General features: G+C 50.1%; 1 protein-coding gene across 2 annotated transcripts in view; it reads right to left on the bottom strand.

The window, feature by feature from the left end:
• arhgap32b (Rho GTPase activating protein 32b) overlaps window positions 1-19,906 on the bottom strand; it is a 646,854-nt gene that overhangs the window by 415,746 nt on the left and 211,202 nt on the right. For both annotated transcript variants that reach the window (XM_085968179.1, XM_085968180.1), the window contains exon 3: window positions 3,862-3,970. In XM_085968179.1, coding sequence (XP_085824305.1) covers window positions 3,862-3,970 — 109 coding nt within the window. The remainder of the gene's footprint in view (window positions 1-3,861; window positions 3,971-19,906) is intronic.

A 19,906-nucleotide genomic window follows, 5' to 3' on the forward strand; every position in this document is an offset into this window, starting at 1 on the left:
ATATCCCACCCGATCCCCGTAACCCCTACACCAACACATATCCCACCCTATCCCCGTAACCCCACGTATTTAATCCCCCTAACACTAAGGGTCAATTTATCATAGCCAATCAACCTAACCCGCACATCTTTGGACTGTGGGAGGAAACCGGAGCACCCGGAAGAAACCCACGCAAACACGGGGAGAATGTGCAAACTCCACACAGACAGTCACCCGAGGCCGGATTCGAACCCGGGTCCCTGGCGCTGTGAGGCAACAGTGCTAACCACTATGCCACCGAGCTGCCTTCTTAAGCCGCTGCAGTCCATGTGTTGACGGTGCTCCCACAGTGCTGTTAGGGAGGGAGTTCCAGGATTTCAGCAACATTGAAGGAACAGCGATAAATGTCCAAGTCAGGATGGTGTGTTATTGGAGGTGGTGGTGTTCCCATGCACCTGCGGCCCTTGTCCATCGAGGTGATAGAGGTCGCGGGTTTGGTAGGTGCTATTGAAGAAGTCTTTGCGCGTTGCTGATGGTACACGCTGCAGCCACAATGTGCCAGTGGCAGAAAGAATGAGGGGGAAAAATTGGGTATGGCCCATTTTGGGGCGCTAACCTCAGCACCCCAATAAAGTTAAGGCCCCTACCCCGTAAATTCAGTAGTAGCGCCCCAAGAAGGAGGTAGAGCGCTACTCAATGTCGCGGCCCTACGTGCAGCAGTGCCGCGTCACTGCAGGCCTCCTCCCAGATTAAAGGGGTGCCGTGGAAACAGCCCGGCACTCAAGAGGAGTTCCGGGCTGAACAACTGCGGCCGGCACCCTGCATACAAATGTGAAAGGGGGCAGGTGTTGGCAGTCAGCCAAAATAAAAATGGCCACCCGACACCTGCCTTTTAAATTGCGCCGACGCCCACTACCGCCGCTGCAAAACCGTCCCGGCGATAGGTATGGGGGCGCAAGGGAAATTTGCGTCCGAGGCGTTGTGCACAGTGATGACGTCATCGTCGCTGGTGCAGCAGAGCAGGGCGCGACCGCCGCTGAATTTCGCGGGAGGCATTAGCGGCGCCGCGCCTGGGCGCTAGGGCATTTGGACCCCGTTAGCGCCCCAATTTCTAGCCTTGAATGTTTAAGGTGGCGGATGGGGTGCCAATCCAGCGGGCTGCTTTGTCCTGGATGGTGTCGAGCTTCTTGAGTGTTGTTGGAGCTGCACTCATCCAGGCAAGTGGAGAGTATTCCATCACACTCCTGACTTGTGCCTTGCAGGTGGTGGAAAGGCTTTGGGGAGTCAGGAGCAATGTTCCCTGTAAGCTGCACTTTGTTCTGCACGGCCGGTTTCTTTTAATGTGTGGTCCCTTTAAATTTCTGTGCTTGTGCGGTATTTACAATGTAAAAGCTGGTGAGTGGCCTACACGGGACCTTTCCCATTACTGCACTAAAGGGAACATTGGTCAGCAGGTGAGTCAATCGCTGCAGAGTACCCTGCCTCTGACCAGTATTTATGTGGCTAGTCCAGCTAAGTTTCTTGTCAATGGATGTTGATGGTAGTAGTACAATGATGGGAATGCCATTGAATGTCATGGGGAGGTGGTTAGGCTCTCTTTTGATGGAGATGGTCATTGTCTGGTACTTGTGTGGCATGAATGTTACTTGCCACTTATCAGCCTGAATGCTGTCCAGGTCTTGCTGCATGCACACACGGACTGCTTCATTATCTGAGGAGTTGCGAATGGAACTGAACACTGCAAATCGTCCAGCAATTTGTGGAGAATCGGAACTCATGGCGCAGCTCTTCTTCATCACAAATTGCTGGATTTTTTGCAAACTTAGAATGGCAGCTGTCGTTAGTTCGCCACTATTTTTTCAGCAATTTCTGGGACCATGTGATATCTCATTGATCACTTTGGCCATTTTGTGAAATGAACAATTTCTATAAAAAGTCTTAATGATTTTTTTTTAAGCCCTCAGACATTCTCACAGGAGGTGATCAACAGTGCACAGGAGACATGCACAGTAATCCACTGTGCTGATTCCAGAACAGCAAACAAATCTCAGTACTTAAATCACCATGGTAACTTGCAACTCATTCATTTCCTGGAACTGACAGTTCTGCATCTCGACAACTGACGCTAAATGTTGTTTTTCTCACTGGAACCGCATTAAGATTCAGAATGGCATAAATTACCATATTCGTGCAATATAGAAACAAATTAGCAGCAAATGTCTAGCAGAAAAATACTCACAATTTTCATTATAACAGCTAAACCATTAACGAGCAACAGCAACTTTAATGACCTTGTATAGTTTCGCCATCCTCACCCTTGTAAAGAACAAAGTTGCTTCATCACATCCTCAGGAAAATCCCGAAGCATTTCAGAATCAATTAATTACTTTTCAAATGCTGTCACTGTTTTGTAGACATGTGCAGCAGCCAATTTTGTTAATAGCAGGGTCCCACAAACAGCAAATGGGAATAAGTTGGTGGTGTTGGTTGAGGGAGGAATGTTGACTGTGTTACCAAAGGCCTGCCCTGCTCTTCTTCAAACAGCGTCATGGGATCTATGACACCCACCAGAATAGGGAGAGGGGGCTCATTTTAACGTCGCATCCAAAAGGTGGACCTCCGACAGTGCAGCACTCCCTCAGTACTGCACTGGAGTTCAGGGTGAATTATGAGCTTAAATCCTGGAGATGGTCTTGTACCCATAACCTTCTGACTTAGAAGAGTGTGCTATCAACGGACCAAACTGACACTATTAACACATGTAACACAGCATTTGATCTGTCTGATACAGTCTCACGGTGTACATACACTTAACTCTTTGAGCAGAGCAAACTGCTGAGGTGGCTCTTGGTTCCTCTACTGCAATAAGGCAGTCTCATTTAAAGTGTGTGAAGGATGACCTGTTGCCACCAATCCATTGTGCAGTGCACTCGGGCTTCAATCTGTTTCACCTCCATGCTGTACCCTAAACCTTCTCCACAAACATGAGACAGCTTGGTTCAAAATAAAATCTTTTAACGATCTAGGAACAGTTTCAGTGCCACTTCAACGGAGCTGACATTCACAATGGGCACATGTATTTCAACAAGCAGTGCAATTTTACCCGGTTTGATACTGAAAACACCATGGCCATAAAGTGGGGAAACAACTCAATCCAGTGTCAGTAATGTGTTAGTCAGCAGAATCAGGCTGCAAAAACAGAAAATGCTGCAAAGACATCCATTTTCACCCTGTCTTTTCGCGTTAAGATACTGACTGACCTGCTGCGTTCAGCATTTTTTTAAAAATACAGATGTCAGAAATAAGAAACAGAAAATGCTGTAAATACACGGGTCAGTCAGGGTCAGCAAGAGAAAAGGCAGGTTAACGTATCAGGTGGAACGCTTCATTAGAATTTGAGAGTGTTGGCAGCATATTTCACTCTCTTTATATACTGTATCTGCTGACAGCATCAGTCCTGTCCAACGGTATCAGTCTTATGTATCAGTAAATCAGTTTGAGCACTGATTTTTGCCAAGGAATAATGAATTTGAAGGTGTGTGCACACTTGTTTTTTAACAACCATGACATTTGGCTTTGCCTCCTGCGAAAACTAATAATCGGGGTGGTAGAGCCCAATACAGCCACAGATTTGCATGTGTTATGCCAGTTAAACTGTACATGGCTTGCAAGGACATCACTGATGAGCTACGGATTTTGCACATCAATGTAATGAGGTTTGAAAGCGCACAAATCACTTTGCTTACTCTGGGTTCAGCAATTCTCCAAGGGGTGCCAGGTGTCATTCGAATTATCGGACATGGTGGTTTTAATATGTATAGCAACAAATGAAAAGAGAGAATCTCAACTCGTCCACAAGAACACTCTGCAAGGAGGCATTACCATAGCGCTGATTGTCTCTTCCCAATCGAGACGATCCCGAGGAGGCAGTGTCAGCAGCAATTCTGGGACGTAATCATCTTCCTCGAGCTGTGGAGAGCCTCTCGTCAACCTGCAATCAGCAGCAGAGGAAACAAAAATCAGACACTCAACGAAAAACATACCAGAGCAGTTCAGACAATACAGAGTAATTTTAGGATTCATATCAGTAAGTTCGTCATACAAAGAGCGATCAACACTTCACTCACAGGATTGGAGCTTGGCTTTGATAAAGATGGACACGAAAGGTATGTGAGCCCAGCAACAAGCTGCTTGGCAAGATGATAACTCAAGCTTTAAGCAGTCTGATTAGTTCTACAATAATGGTGTGTGGTGCAGGTAGGCAGAAGGACCGGCATATATAAACTAATATAGGTGGGTGGGCTGCTGCCTGAAGCCAGCGCTCCACCCACAGCTTACACAAAGGTCCAGGTGGACTGCATCTGTAGAGGGATACAGCTGCCTTTGTTTAAAGGGTTAGTGTTAGTACGGGAAGTGATATATCCTTGAATTCCAGGTCAGGGCAAACCTGAAGCAAAGATTCAGACAATGTTTTGTGATAATTGAGGCATTGCTTAATGTTCAACCCAAAGCAAAGGCCACCTCAGTCCTAAATCAACATGCCCACTGAAACTATCCAAGATCCCTACCAACAACAACAACAACTTGTATTTATATAGCGCCTTTAACGTGGAAAAACGTCCCAAGGCGTTTCACAGGAGTATTATAGGACAGAAAATTTGACACCGAGCCACATAAGGAGAAATTAGGGCAGGTGGCCAAAAGCTTGGTCACAGAGGTAGGTTTTAAGGAGCGTCTTAAAGGAGGAGAGAGAGGTAGTGAGGCGGAGAGGTTTAGGGAGGGAATTCCAGAGTTTAGGGCCCAGGCAACAGAAGGCACGGCCACCAGTGGTGGAGCGATTATAATCAGGGATGCTGAAGAGGGCAGAATTAGAGGAACGCAGATATCTCGGGGGGTTGTGGAGCTGAAGGAGATTACAGAGATAGGGAGGGGCGAGGCCATGGAGGGATTTGAAAACAAGGATGAGAATTTTGAAATTGAGGCATTGCTTAACCACGAGCCAATGTAGGTCAGCGAGCACAGGGGAGATGGGTGAACGGGACTTGGTGCAAGTTAGGACACGGGCAGCCGAGTTTTGGATGACCTCAAGTTTACGTAGGGTGGAATGTGGGAGGCCAGCCAGGAGTGTGTTCGAATAGTCAAATCTAGAGGTAACAAAGGCATGGATGAGGGTTTCAGCAGCAGATGAGCTGAGGCAGGGGCGGAGACGGGCGATGTTATGGAGGTGGAAATAGGCAGTCTTAGTTATTCCACGGTTACGTGGTCGGAAGCTCATTTCAGGGTCAAATATGACGCCAAGGCTGCGAACAGTGTGGTTCAGCCTCAGACAGATGTTAGGGAGAGGGATGGAGTCAGTGACTGGGGAACGGAGTTTGTGGCGGGGACCGAAAACAATGGCTTCGGTCTTCCCAATATTTAATTGGAGAAAATTACTGCTCACCCAGAACTGGATGATGGACAAGCAGTCTGACAATTTAGAGACCGTGGAGGGGTTGAGAGAAGTGGGAGTGAGGTAGAGCTGGGTGTCGTCAGTGTACATGTGGAAACAGACGCTGTTTTCGGATGATGTCGCCACAGGTCAACATGTAGATGAGAAATGGGAGTGGGGCCAATGATAGATCCTTGGGGAACACCAGAGGTAACGATGCGGGAGCGGGAAGAGAAGCCTTTGCAGGTGATTCTCTGGCTATGATTAGATAGATAAGAATGGAACCAGGCGAGTGCAGTCCCACCCAGCTGGATGGCGGTGGAGAGGCGTTTGAGAAGGATTGAGTGGCCAACCGTGTCAAAGGCTGCAGACAAGTCAAGAAGGACGAGGAGGGATAGTTTACCTTTGTCACAGTCACAAAGGATGTCATTTGTGACTTTGATGAGAGCCGTTTTGGTGGAGGGGCAGAAACCTGATTGGAGGGATTCAAACATGGAGTTGCGGGAAAGATGGGCACAGATTTGGGCAACAACACATTCAAGGACTTTGGAGAGGAAAGGGAGGTTGGAGATCGGGCGACAGTTTGCAAGAACAGAGGGGTCAAGGGTAATGTCCAACAGGTGAGAGAGATGCTGGGTTCAAGAGGGCAAAATTTGGTTGCTTTGAGCCTCCCGTTAGCGCCCTAACGGGGCGCAAAGCTACTAGCGCCTAGGCGTGGCGCCGCTAACGCCTCCCGCGAAATTCAGTGGGAGGTTAGCGGCGGTGGTAACCGGTAGCGCCCCCGTGGTGCTGCACCTCCGGCGATGATGTCATCACCGTGCGCAGCGACCCGCTCGTGCCCCGGCCGCGAACTTCGGTAGTGCCCCCTGACTTACCACCGGACGCTATGTCTGACAGGGTCAGGGGGGTGTACGTGCGGCCGGGACGGCAATATTTAAAGGGGAGGTGCCGGGCGGCCATTTTTGTTGCTGGCCGCCTGCCAGCACCTGCCCTCTCTGCTGTCCCCGGCCTCCTGTGCAGCCCCCCCACGGGGTGCCAGCTGCACTCCGTCAGACCGGCACTCCTCAAGTGCTGGCACTCTGATCCCTGGTGGCCCAGCTGGGCCCCGGGTCGCGCTGTGCTAAGCCCCGCCCCTTTAATAAGGGGAGGGAGGCCTGCAGTACCGCGGCGCAACATGCCGCCACGTGTTACGCTGCGATATTCACTGGTAGCGCCCCAAGAGGGGGAGCGCTTCCAGGAGCGCCACGCCTCCCTCTTGAGGCACTGCCAGTGAATTTCTGGCGTGGGGATGCTAACTTTTTCAGGGCGCTAAAAGTAGCGCCTCAAAGGTGGCGCCACCGAATTCCCCCCCGCCCCCGCCCCCCCCCCCCCAAGACTCTTATCAAGGAAAGATGCTTGGTGTAGGCTTAGGTCAGGTGGTGAGCTCAGTGAACACTCCGTTTAATCAGAGCAAAGTGCCTTTGGAAACTTAAGGGATCAGTGTGGGGTGTCAGGGCTCCTAGGTGGCTCTGGGCTCCCTTCAGCTGTGAGGACTCTGGGTGAGGGTGGAGTAGAGTATTCCACAGACACTGGACCCATATCCTTACTGCTTCACCCAGCTCCAGACAGAACCTGTGCAATAGCAGTGTAGCGTTGGCTCAGTTGGTAGTCAGAAAGTTGTTGGTTCAAGCCTGACTATGGGCTTGAGCACAGAATGTAGGCTGGCACTTCAGTGTGGTACTGGGATGTTCTTAGATGTTAAAGATAGTGGGGGAGAAATTCGGTGGGCTGCGCCACCAGTTAGCGCCCAAAGAGGGCACTCAGTGGCTTTAGCGCCACTGGCCACGCCTCCCGCGATATTTAGCTGGGGCGCTAATGGCGGCGTTAGCCTGTTGCGCTGCGCCGCCACCGATGACGTCATCGGTGTGCGCAGCGCCCCGCTACCGCCCCGATCGCGATATTTGGCAGTGACCGCCTCTGTAGCGCCGCTCGCTAATCGCGCCCGGTTCACGGGGCCTACCTGTGGCAGCAGTGGCGCAAATTCAGGTGGAGGTGCGGGGCGGCCATTTTTTTCGGCGGCCGCCTGCCAGCACCTCCGTCCCCGGCCTCCTGTTCTCCCCCCCCAGGCAGTGCCGGATGTTTTCCGAGAGCCCGGCACTTCTCCTCGGTGCCGGGCTCTTTTGCCGGCACTCGCGATCACTCATCGCGCTGGTGCAGGCCCCTCCCCCTTAAAAAGGGGAGGAAGGCCTGCAGTACCGCAGTGCGTCGTGCCGCAGCATGTGGCGCTGTGGCACGTTGCGCTGCGATATTCAGTTTCAGCGTCCTAACAGGGACGCGGAGCGCCTCAAGCCTCGCCCCGTGTCCCTCTTGGGGCACTCAAGCTGAATTTCCGGCGATCGCTGCTGCTCCGATCGCAGCGGTAATTCCGGCGCCCAGGCGAGCTTGGCGCCCCGTTCGCGGCTCCACCCAATTTCTCCCCCAGTCTGTGATGCACTTTGAGACAGGCATAATAAGGTGTAGTATTTATTTTTCCATCAACAATAATGTGTAGTTATATAATGCTCCGCACATTGTGGGAGATGTCTTAGAGCACTTACAACAAGAAAGAAAGTGATACAATGCCTGCCCAGAGTGTTGAGCAGAGGATATGGGCAGAGAGACGGAGAGGCTAGGGATGGGGAACCAAAGGCAGAGCCCAACAAAAATGCTTGAAGCTTTTGAAAACTGCAAGGGTGGTGGCAAGGCACAGGGGATGTGACAAGTCTTTTGTCTGTGGTAGATTATGTATCACTTTATTGCTGGCCACTGTACACACAAGTTCATGATGGTTATTGGTGGCAGTTTCTGCAATTTACAGGAACATGTTCCACAGTCTGGGATGCAAAAGCGTTATTCTTTAGGAGCATAGCCCGAGACCTGTTTAGATGTCATTCCATTCAATTTGGTTAGCTTTACACCTTGGCTGGTTACAGACACAGCCTAAGAGATGTTACTGTATCTGGACGGGGTCCCATCGAACAGGTAATTTAAAACACTTGACATACTTCAAGCCATTAACTCAATTCCAAACACCCTATGTGACGGGCATCCTGGAGCAGTGATTCTAATTGACAGCTGTGTCCAAGGGTCGGGTCTGTGAGAGGGGCAGGTGCATTGGAGGAGGAGATGGAACAATTGTTAGCGATAACTGTAAAAAAGGAATTGGTTGAAAAAAAAGGATCAGAACTCAAGGTGGATGAGTTACTGGGGCCCTGATGGCTGCATCCTAGGCTGTTGAATGAAGTCTGAGAGGAGATAACAGAAGCTCTGGCCCCAATCTTTCAATCCTCCTTTAATATGTAAATTGTGCCATGGGACTGGAGAAATAACACCTTTGATCAAGAAGGGAGAGAAGGATAAACCAGGTACTACAGAGCAGTTAGTTTAATGTCAGTTGTGGGCAAACTTCTCGGATCCATAACTCAAGATAAAATTAATGAGCATTTAGAAACGCTGGGTTAAACAAGGACAGCCATGAATGGATTTATCAACAGCGTAGGGAGCATAGTCTCAAAATTTGCTGATGAGACAAAAGTAGGATGTTTAGCAAATAATGAAGAGGACTAGAAAAGATTACTGGAAGACAGAGAGGTTAGCAGAATGGGCAGAGGTGACAGATACAATTTAGTATGGATAAGTCTGAGGTCATACATTTTGGCAGGTAAAACCAGGAATGGGAGCAATCACTCAATGGAATGACACAGCAGGATGTGGATGAACAGAGAGACCCAAGGATTCAAATACATAATTCCCTGAAATCACGAGAGCAGGTAGACAAAAACTGAAATAATGAATACCGTTTGGGGTTTCATAAATCGAGGCGCAGAATACAAGTGTAAAGAAGTAATGATCAACTTGTACAAAACCATTGTTTAGGACACAGTTAAGAGTGCCATGAGCAATTTGGAGCACCTAATTGCAGAAAGGACATTAAAGTCAGAGCGTACAGTGTAGATTCACCGGGATGATGCTAGGGATGGGAAGCTATAGTTATGAGGAGAGACTTGAGATAGTGGGACTGTTTCCACTGGAGCATAGAAGGCTAAGTGGAGATTTAACGGCGATGATTTAAATTATGAAGGATTTTAATAGAGTGAATAGGGAAAGGATAGTTCCTCTAGTTGGGGAGTCAGTGGCGACGGGTCATCAATTTAAAATGGTCATTAAGAGAGGTTAGGAGAAATTAAGCAGGGTTTTTTTTGAAGCATGCAATGACTCATAATAGGGCATGACTGAGGCAGGGGCCATTGTATCTTTTAATGGAAAAGTGGATAAGTATTTGAAGCAGAGGCAGATACAGAGGGGCAGAGACATTCATTTTGGAATGTTCATGCAAAGAACCGGCACAGACCTAACTGGCTAATGGCTTCCTTCTTGCATTTATATAGCACCCTGCAGGTCTTCAGGATGCCTCATAGTCGCTTCACAGCCACTGAATAACTTTGGAAGCGCAGTTAGAGAAGCCGGTTTACACACCAAGGCCCCAAAAATAGCAAAGATAAATAACCAGTGTTGATGGATTAAGCGAGAAATGTTGACCAGGACACCAGGGGAATTCCCCTGCTCTTCTCTCAATAGTGTCATTGCAACTTTTATGCCAACCTAAACAGGTAGACATGACCTCAGATTACTATCTCATCTGAAATACAGCACTTCTGACTCCCTCAGTACTGCAGTGGATTGCCAGCCTACATTATGTACTCAGGTTTCTGAAGTGTGACCCGAGACCACGTCTTTCTGATTGCTACCACTGAGCCAAACTGATACTAAACAGGGGGTGCACGAGAAAAAGAGGAATTCATCCAGTCAGCGAGACAGGTGGAGGAGGAGGAATCACCTGGATCCAGAGTCCATGTCACTGTCGCTTTATTCTGGAACCTGTTTGGCTACATGGTGCCAATTCAAAGCCTGTAGTTTGAACCGTTTAGAGGAGCAAACTGAACTGGGTATCTGGGATTAACCAGAGTGCTGTTCAGGGAACTTAACCCTGTTCCCAATGAGCAAACTTCACTGCAGGAAACCAGCAATAGTTTTCAATAATGCATTGATGTAACAAAATGCCTATCAGTTAAAAGCTGTGCTTCAAGTCCTAGCCAGAATCAGCACTGGACAACACATCCATTGTACCAACTCAAAATTACAGACAATGCTCCTTAAACACCTCTTGATTAAAATGCTCGTAACATTGGACAAGCACTTGACCTCTAATTGAGCACATGGCAATGTGGACATTTAAGTAACAGTTTTTAAGGACTAATCAGTTGTCATCAGCCAGCACTGCATCCTGCAGATGGCAGATCAGTTGATGCTCTGCTGAAGTCCTGTACACAGCCTGACCTCCAGACTAAATCACACTGCAATTAACAGAACGCACCTTCAACAAGTGCATGGTCAGTGTTAGTTATAGAGTACAGCAGGTGGAATACATGCAAAATCTATTCATTCTCTTCCCACACTAACTGCACTCGTAATTACAGTACTCTGGCTCTTAACAGGTTTTTATGTAAAAACCTTACTCATGATGAGCTTGTGCTATTAATAACTACAGAACAATGGAGTGACGATACATATTACTGCAAGATATTTGGCATAACAATGAGTGAATGCCATTCAGAAAGAATATCGTGTACAGACACCAGCAGATACTTTGGTAGAAGCACAAAACATGTTGGTGTTTGAGACCAGCATTGATTTTTCTTCATGTTCCCAGCAAGAACATCTTGCTGCTAGTTGGAACAGACATGTATTAGATCACTGGTAAGATCCAAGGCTAGTTTTACATGTTCCACGTTATAAAAACACACAGGAGATTAAATGAACAAAAAGGAATGTCACATGGTAGATCATAGATCACAGAAACTTACAGCACAGAGGGAGGCCATTCAGCCCGTCGTGCCTGTGCCGGCTCTTTGAACGAGCAGTCGTTCTCAGTCCCACATCCCCGCTTTATGTCCGTAACCCTGTGAGTTCCTCATCCTCAAATACCGTCCAACTCCCTTTTACAATTATTGAAGGAATCGGCTTCCACCTTCTCAGGCCGAGCGTTCCAGGTCCGACAACTGAGTGAAAAAAATGTCTCCTCATCTCCCCTCTTGATCGTTTGCCAATGATTTTGAATCTATGACCTCTGGTTATTGACCCACTCGCCAGAGGGAATACATTTTCTCTCTCTACTCTATGTCACCCTGAAGCCTATAACTATCCCCATCACTATCTACTACTTTGCCAAGTTTCGTATCATCTGCAAACTTTATAATGCTGCTCCCTACAGCAGAGTCTAGGTTGTTTATAAAAACGGTCGGGATACACTCAACAGGACAATTTTGTCTTGAACAAGCCAACATGAGAAGGTTTGGGACAAAAGGGCTTTGCTACACTCCATGCATGACTACCTCAATTACAGATACTCCCGCTCCCCAACCGAGAATGTGCTGCTCTCTTCCGAACTCCCAGGTGATTCAAATCAATTATCTCCAAAACCCCTTCCTCGACAGTTACTGATCCAGATTCTTTTAAAGGTATCAACTGACCCAGAGTTAATTCTTTTCTCTGGGATTCTGTTCTGTGGCCATATTCCGATTCTAATCTCATCTTGTGAATCGTGTTCTCGAGTTGTGTTCACTGCCTAAGTTAAATAACCTGCTCAGTTAAACATTCTGCTTGACCCTGAGCCGAGTCTCTGACCCCATATCCTTTCCATTACAAAGATTACCGACTCCAAAGGGAAGGAAGTAGTGGGGGGAACTCCAATGCTCTCTTGGGTGGCTTCCAATCCTTCACCCTCCATAAACTTCAGTCCATCCAACACTCGGCTGCTCATACTACCCACGAGTCCAGGATCATCCTGGGGAGCAAAGATAACTCCCAGCATCCTGCCTCCACTTCTAACCGTCTCCTCAAACCCCTCTCCAGTCTCGGCCACACTCACCTCCAACAGCAGGTGCAAGGTGCTCATGGACTTCTTTATCACTAACAATGCGACCATCCGTTTAGCTGCCTCTGCTGTTTCCCCCTTTCCCTTCACCCACCAAGCCAAACCTTCCCTCGAGACATCCCTGGGCAAAAACACAGCCACGTCCTCTTCTTCGCTGGGGCTGGGGCCAGGAGAGAAAATGGAGTTATATTGCAGTGTAAGCGTAACTGTTAGAAATACTCCAGTGCTGAAGCTGAGTAAAATCCCTGAAATATCATATTGCACACACATTGTAAAATGCTGCAGAGTGCTCGACACATCACCAGACAAACTGGTTTCACTCACTACTTTCAGTCACATGCAATCGGCACATACCCTGTGGCATTGCTGCTTCTGTGTCGCAACTTGAAGTTCCTTATTTCTCCCCTGACTCCTCCCACTGCCCCCCTCTCCACACACCTACACCTTGGTCAACCCCACCCACACACATCAACACCATCACTCCTCAGGCAGCCTGCCAACAGGGCCGTGGGAAAGTCTTGCCCCCTCCGGCTGGGTTTCCGACCTTCTTTACCGAGACTGAAACAGATCTCATACATTGCAACTGGAACTAAATGCTGGATGCTACGATGAGCAAGGATGAGCTCAATGGCCATCCTTATGCATATTCATCATGTGATCTGTTTTGCTGGATTGTACAATGAGAAATTATTGTAGGCTAGCGTTCCCAAATTAAATAGGCCCATAAGGTCCCAGGTTCAATTCTGTGTGAGGAAGTAAACTGATGGGAAATAAGTCAGGAGGAATAGGGAAAGTAAGCAGAACACTTTCACCCAAGGGGTGATCGAGTTGTGTAGTAATTCACCAGGGAAGGCCACTGAAGAGGATAAATCAAATGGGTTCACGAGATAATCTGGAAAGAGCAGGGTTTAAGTGAGGAGCAGAAGGCCATTTCCCATTCTTTATTGATCAATCCTCTTTTCAGATGCTGTGAAAATTCCACTTATCCATGAGTTAGACCACAAAATAATTATCTGAAGACCAATCGACCAGTGAAGAGCGCTTCATTGTAATGTTAGCGTATTTGATTCATTGCACTAGACATTAGTGATTTGCTCACACAATGCGCTAGCTGCAGAATGCAAAGGCCCTAAAAGCTTTGATAGTATCACAAGTGGAAAATTCAAGATTCCAGACTCCAAACAATAAGCTTTCAAATTAAAAACATAAAAATCAGACAAAGGGTTTTGACCCGAAACGTTGACTCTATTTTCTCTCCACGGATGTTGCCTGGCCTGCTGAGTTTTTTCCTGCATTTTCTGTTGTTATTTCGGATTTCCAGCATCCGCAGTATTTTGCTATCATTTAATGGTTAATTGCTTTTGCAGCTACAGAGCCTGGCTTTGCTTCTTTATACTTTTTTTTAAAAGTATGACAGAAATTTGCATTTGTGACATCTGAAATGCAATGAAAAGAAGTGTTTTTTTATATATAGTACTCCTATCCATGATGTTACTCATGAGTCACCGCTTTGTCTGGGAGCACTCGGACAAATGCAGTACAAAACACTTAGAACAGCCCTGCGGGACCGGGAAAAGGTCAGAGATAGAACCTAGTGCGGCAGGCGCAGGGCCAGACATGACGAGGAAGAAATGCAACAGGGTTGGGTTGGACCAAGGAGGATGTGTGGGTGTCTGTGTGTGTGGGGAGGAGGGGTGGGTGGCAGGATACCGGGGGGGGGGCCCCAAGCGAGGCCTGGCCGCACAATCACTCCAGAAGCACAAATGTCAGCATCGTGGCAAAACCAAAACCCCACAGCCCAGGCCGAGGTCACCAAGGGCAGGACAAGATTTCATGCATTTCTGACAGGAATTGAGCAATTCCATGTTGAAATGTTTTTTGTTGATGTTTTAATAAACTCTTCAGCAGCACCCGTCGTCCAACAGCCTGACACACACTGGTTACAGCCACAAACACTCACGCCGTCGGGGGGAGGGACCCCAATACCCACAGCATTTCTCCAAAACAGAAAACCACACAAGCCCCCCCGCAGAAAGGGTGAGAGGAGGAATACAAAGAGAGGGGCAAGACTACACGGCATGGAGAAGTGTCACGCATCATGAAGAAGATTAATTTGCAGGTGGAGTATTTTGTTCTCAGAATATCAGACTGACAACAGGGTGTGCACTGCAGCAGCGTTTCCAATATCAATCCTCACGTTCCTCTCCCATGTGAGATCCTTCATATTAGCCTTAGGTAGATTTCTAAGGAAAAAATTCATTTCCTGCAAACATCTACCATCTGCAACCCTGAACTGATCTGTTAGGCGCAGTCTTACCCGTGAAGTCTTCTCCACTGTGAACAGTAGTATAAACGCATAGTGAGTGTTCAGTGCACAGAGACTAGTATTCCACTGGCTGTGCAATGCACCTGGGCCATTTTCACGGATTCAGGCAGGCAAGAGTGCGGGTGGACTGAGCGGGGGCGGGAGGATTGAGTGGGGGCGGGAGGACCGAGCGGGGGAGGGAGGACCGAGCGGGGGAGGGAGGACCGAGCGGGGGCGGGGGGACCGAGCGGGGGCGGGAGGACCGAGCGGGGGATGGAGGACCGAGCGGGGGCGGGAGGACCGAGCGGGGGAGGGAGGACCGAGCGGGGGCGGGAGGACCGAGCGGGGGAGGGAGGACCGAGCGGGAGGACTGAGCTGGGGCGGGAGGATTGAGCGGGGGCGGGAGGACCGAGCGGGGGAGGGAGGACCGAGCGGGGGAGGGAGGACCGAGCGGGGGAGGGAGGACCGAGCGGGGGAGGGAGGACCGAGCGGGGGAGGGGGGACCGAGCGGGGGCGGGGGGACCGAGCGGGGGCGGGGGGACCGAGCGGGGGAGGGGGGACCGAGCGGGGGAGGGGGGACAGAGCGGGGGCGGGGGGACCGAGCGGGGGCGGGGGGACCGAGCGGGGGCGGGGGGACCGAGCGGGGGAGGGAGGACCGAGCGGGGGCGGGAGGACCGAGCGGGGGAGGGAGGACCGAGCGGGGGCGGGAGGACCGAGCGGGGGCGGGAGGACCGAGCGGGGGCGGGAGGACCGTGCGGGGGCGGGAGGACCGAGCGGGGGCGGGAGGACCGAGCGGGGGCGGGAGGACCGAGCGGGGGCGGGAGGACCGAGCGGGGGCGGGAGGACCGAGCGGGGGCGGGAGGACCGAGCGGGGGAGGGAGGACCGAGCGGGGGAGGGAGGACCGAGCGGGGGAGGGAGGACCGAGCGGGGGAGGGAGGACCGAGCGGGGGCGGGAGGACCGAGCGGGGGCGGGAGGACCGAGCGGGGGCGGGAGGACGGATCGAGGGCGGGAGGACCGAGCGGGGGCGGGAGGACCGGGCGGGGGCGGGAGGACCGGGCGGGGTCGGGAGGACCGGGCGGGGGCGGGAGGACCGGGCGGGGGCGGGAGGACCGGGCGGGGGAGGGAGGACCGAGCGGGGGAGGGAGGACCGAGCGGGGGAGGACGGACCGAGCGGGGGCGGGAGGACCGAGCGGGGGCGGGAGGACCGAGCGGGGACGGGCGGAACCGAGCGGGGGAAGACCGAGCGGGGGAGGGAGGACCGGGCGGGGGCGGGAGGACCGGGCGGGGGGCGGGAGGACCGAGCGGGGGAGGGAGGACCGAGCGGGGGAGGACGGACCGAGCGGGGGAGGACGGACCGAGCGGGGGCGGGAGGACCGAGCGGGGACGGGCGGACCGAGCGGGGGAAGACCGAGCGGGGGAGGGAGGACCGAGCGGGGGAGGGAGGACCGAGCGGGGGCGGGAGGACCGAGCGGGGGCGGGAGGACCGAGCGGGGGAAGACCGAGCGGGGGAGGGAGGACCGAGCGGGGGAGGGAGGACCGAGCGGGGGCGGGAGGACCGAGCGGGGGAAGACCGGACCGAGCGGGTGAGGGAGGACCGAGCGGGGGAGGGAGGACCGAGCGGGGGCGGGAGGACCGAGCGGGGGAGGGAGGACCGAGCGGGGGAGGGAGGACCGAGCGGGGGAGGGAGGACCGAGCGGGGGCGGGAGGACCGAGCGGGGGACGGACGGACCGAGCGGGGGAGGGAGGACCGAGCGGGGGAGGGAGGACCAAGCGGGGGCACATTTCGCCTATCTGGCAGTGTGCAAGGTGTGAGACACTTGGGGATTAGAAGACAGATATTAGTCGGTATCACATCGATAGCCAAAAACAGGTAAGAAGGAAGAAAGAGCTTGCAGTTATTGTGTAGTACCTCAGGATATCCCAAAGCGCTTTACAGCCAATGAAGTACTTTTTCAAGTGTAGTCACTGTTGTAATGTAGGAAACACGGCAGCCAATTTGCGCACAGCAAGCTCCCATAAACAGCAATGTGAAAATGACCAGATAATCTGTTTTGGTGATGTTGATTGAGGGATAAATATTGGCCAAGACACCGGGGAGAACTCCCCTGCTCTTCTTCAAAATAATGCCGTGGGATCTTTTACATCCACCTGAGGGGGCATATGGGGCCTCGGCGTAATGTCTCATCCAAGAGAAGGCTCCTCCGACAGCGCAGTGTTCCCTCAGTACTGCACGGGAGTGTCAGCCTAGATCTTGCACACAAGTCTCCGGGGTGGGACTGAACCCACGACCTTCTGACTCAGAGGTGAGAGTGCTGCCACTGAGCCACGGCTGACACCTAAGTATTCACTCCAATATTATTACAATGGGAAAAACTGGGAGTCAGCAAAGGGTAACATAGAAACATAGAGGATAGGAGTAGGAGTAGGCCATTCGGCCCCTTGAGCCTGCTCCGCCATTCAATGCAATCATGGCTGATCACCCAAACTCAGTACCCTGTCCCTGCCTTCTCCCCATATTCCTTGATCCCTTTAGCCTTAAGAAATATATCCAACTCCTTCTTGAATATATTTAATGAATTGGCCTCAACTGCCTTCTGTGGTAGAGAATTCCACAGGTTCACCACTCTCTGGGTGAAGAAATTCCTCCTCATCTCAGTCCTAAATGGCTTACCCCTTATCCTTAGACTGTGACCCCTGGTTCTGGACTCCTGCGCCATCGGGAACATCCTTCCTGCATCTAGTCTGTCCAGTCCTGTTAGAATTTTATAAGTTTCAATGAGATCCCCTCTCATACTTCTAAACTCCAGCGAGTATAAGCCCAATCGACCCAATCTCTCCTCATACGTCATTCCTGCCATCCCAGGTATCAGTCTGGTGAATCTTCGCTGCACTCCTTCCATGGCAAGAACGTCCTTCCTCAGATAAGGTGACCAAAACTGCACACAATGCTCAAGATGAAAAAACTGCAGAGAGAAATTCTGCGACAGAGAAAATAAATTCCATGGGGCGTTTCCGTGAGCACAGAACGGTGGAGCAATCGAGAGCCTGTTTATATTGTGTACTCCAGTGGTTGTGCTGTAATATAAACAAGGTGGCACTCATACCTCTAGCAGCCTGGAGATCCACCTCAACAGGGGGCTTCTCCTCACACTGCCAGGGACAATGCACTGGTGATGACAAACAGGGGGAGGGAATCACACGCTGGCCACCTGAGCTCACAGCTGCCCACAGAGACGACCAATACAGCTTGTGCATTGCTGAGACCTTCGCCAAATATCAGGGAAGGTCCACGATCATATGTGTAAAAATTTAACTTGAGCTGGAAGTCCCGGTGCAGACGTGAGTGTTGCAAGAGCTTTCAGTCCAATGAGGAAATTCAGCACCTTAACACATTCCCCACAAATACAATATAACACAGGAAACACTATCACTGTTAAATTCAGCACCTTAACACATTCCCCACAAATACAATATAACACAGGAAACACTATCACTGTTAAATTCAGCACCTTAACACATTCCCCACAAATACAATATAACACAGGAAACACTATCACTGTTAAATTCAGCACCTTAACACATTCCCCGCAAATACAATATAACACAGGAAACACTATCACTGTTAAATTCAGCACCTTAACACATTCCCCACAAATACAATATAACACAGGAAACACTATCATTGTTAAATTCAGCACCTTAACACATTCCCCGCAAATACAATATAACACAGGAAACACTATCACTGTTCAAGCAGGATTCTACTAACTCACCAGCTGCCCACATGGTGCTGTAGTCTCTGACACACACACACACACACACACACGTTCTGAAGGTTGCCCATACCAGCTCCAAGAGTACAAGGCCTCCATTGCCCCTTCCAAATACTCATTCTTCCTGTCTGAGCATAGATAGTGAGTATCAGTAGGCAATGCAACAGTGGAGGGTGTCACAACCCAACTCCAATCCTGTCCTCATGTACAGTCCACACAAGCACTTTCCAGTGAATGGAAATGAGTTTAAGAATCTCCCGTGTGCTGGGCTATCATCGAGGACACTCTCCATGATCAAGGTTAACAGTTCGAGATATACAGAAAGCAACTCTTTCACTGCAGTAATCCCTGGGCATCGACTAGCACAATGCAACCTTGTAGGTGGCACAAGTAATTGATCCTTTTTTCAAAGTCAGTGCAATCAAGAATACAAGATAAAGAAGCTTAATGGTTCTGGAAAACAGGAAAGAAACTAATGACCAAATATTCACTGACAATGACAACGCTGCAATATATGTCGCTGATCCTCTGGCAACCTGGATTAGATTAAATAAATTCAGTGTGCTTAAAATCATGGCGAGAGATTGAAACTGGGGACAAGCGTGCAAAACAGGACAAAAAGAAGAAAATAGTAAAAACAGAGATTGCATAGAGAAAAATAAATAAGTGTATTTGGGAAGGAGCAAGAATGCTAGAGCAAATGCACAAATTCAAATGGTGCACGGTTTTGTGTTATATTAACTTTTATGGTTCTACTTTGTGTAAGAATTTTGAGGTGCAGTTGTCAGCAGCATTGGGTATCACTGCTCACACACCCTGTACATCTGTTCCGGTCCTCCCAATGTTTCATACAAGTGTACAAGTACTCGGCTTCCTGGTTTTTAACCAGATTCCTATCCAGTCCCTGGATTCTTGTGGCTTTTAGTTCAGTTAAAAGCCTTTCATGTGTAGCCTTGTTGGAAGCTTTCTGAATGTCCAAATTAACTTTATCTATAACATCCTCAAAGAAGTCAAGGTTTCTCAGGCATTCCAGTTGTTTTAAGTTGTTACTCACCCTACCTCTTACAATACACTATTATTTCCCAATGAAGTTGGGCTAATAGGCTTCAAGATGTCTTGGCCAAATTTGTAACTTTTTAAAAAATATTTGCTTGCCTCCGCACTTGCAGTACCTCAACAATGATTCCTCCATGACAATGTCCAGTGCCCGGCAGATTCCTCTTTGGTCTCCTTCAGCATCCAGGGGTATGTACCATCTGGCCTGGGGTATTAGTCTCAAGTCCTCCTAACTGATTAGGTAGCGCTATCATGCTAACTTCAAAACCCTCAGAGACCGGTGTACCCCAGAAGCTGGGCAGTAAGTTAGTGTTATCTTCATTCATTTCTCCACTACGTCCACCTTTCTGAATTCCACATTTCCTCTCCAATAGTTTTGCTGTTATGTTACTGGAGGGTGGTTTAATGTTG

This window comes from Somniosus microcephalus, chromosome 26, assembly GCF_052327205.1.
Source record: "Somniosus microcephalus isolate GS21.2 chromosome 26, FLI_Smic_1.0, whole genome shotgun sequence".
In the NCBI taxonomy this organism is placed as follows: Eukaryota; Metazoa; Chordata; class Chondrichthyes; order Squaliformes; family Somniosidae; genus Somniosus; species Somniosus microcephalus.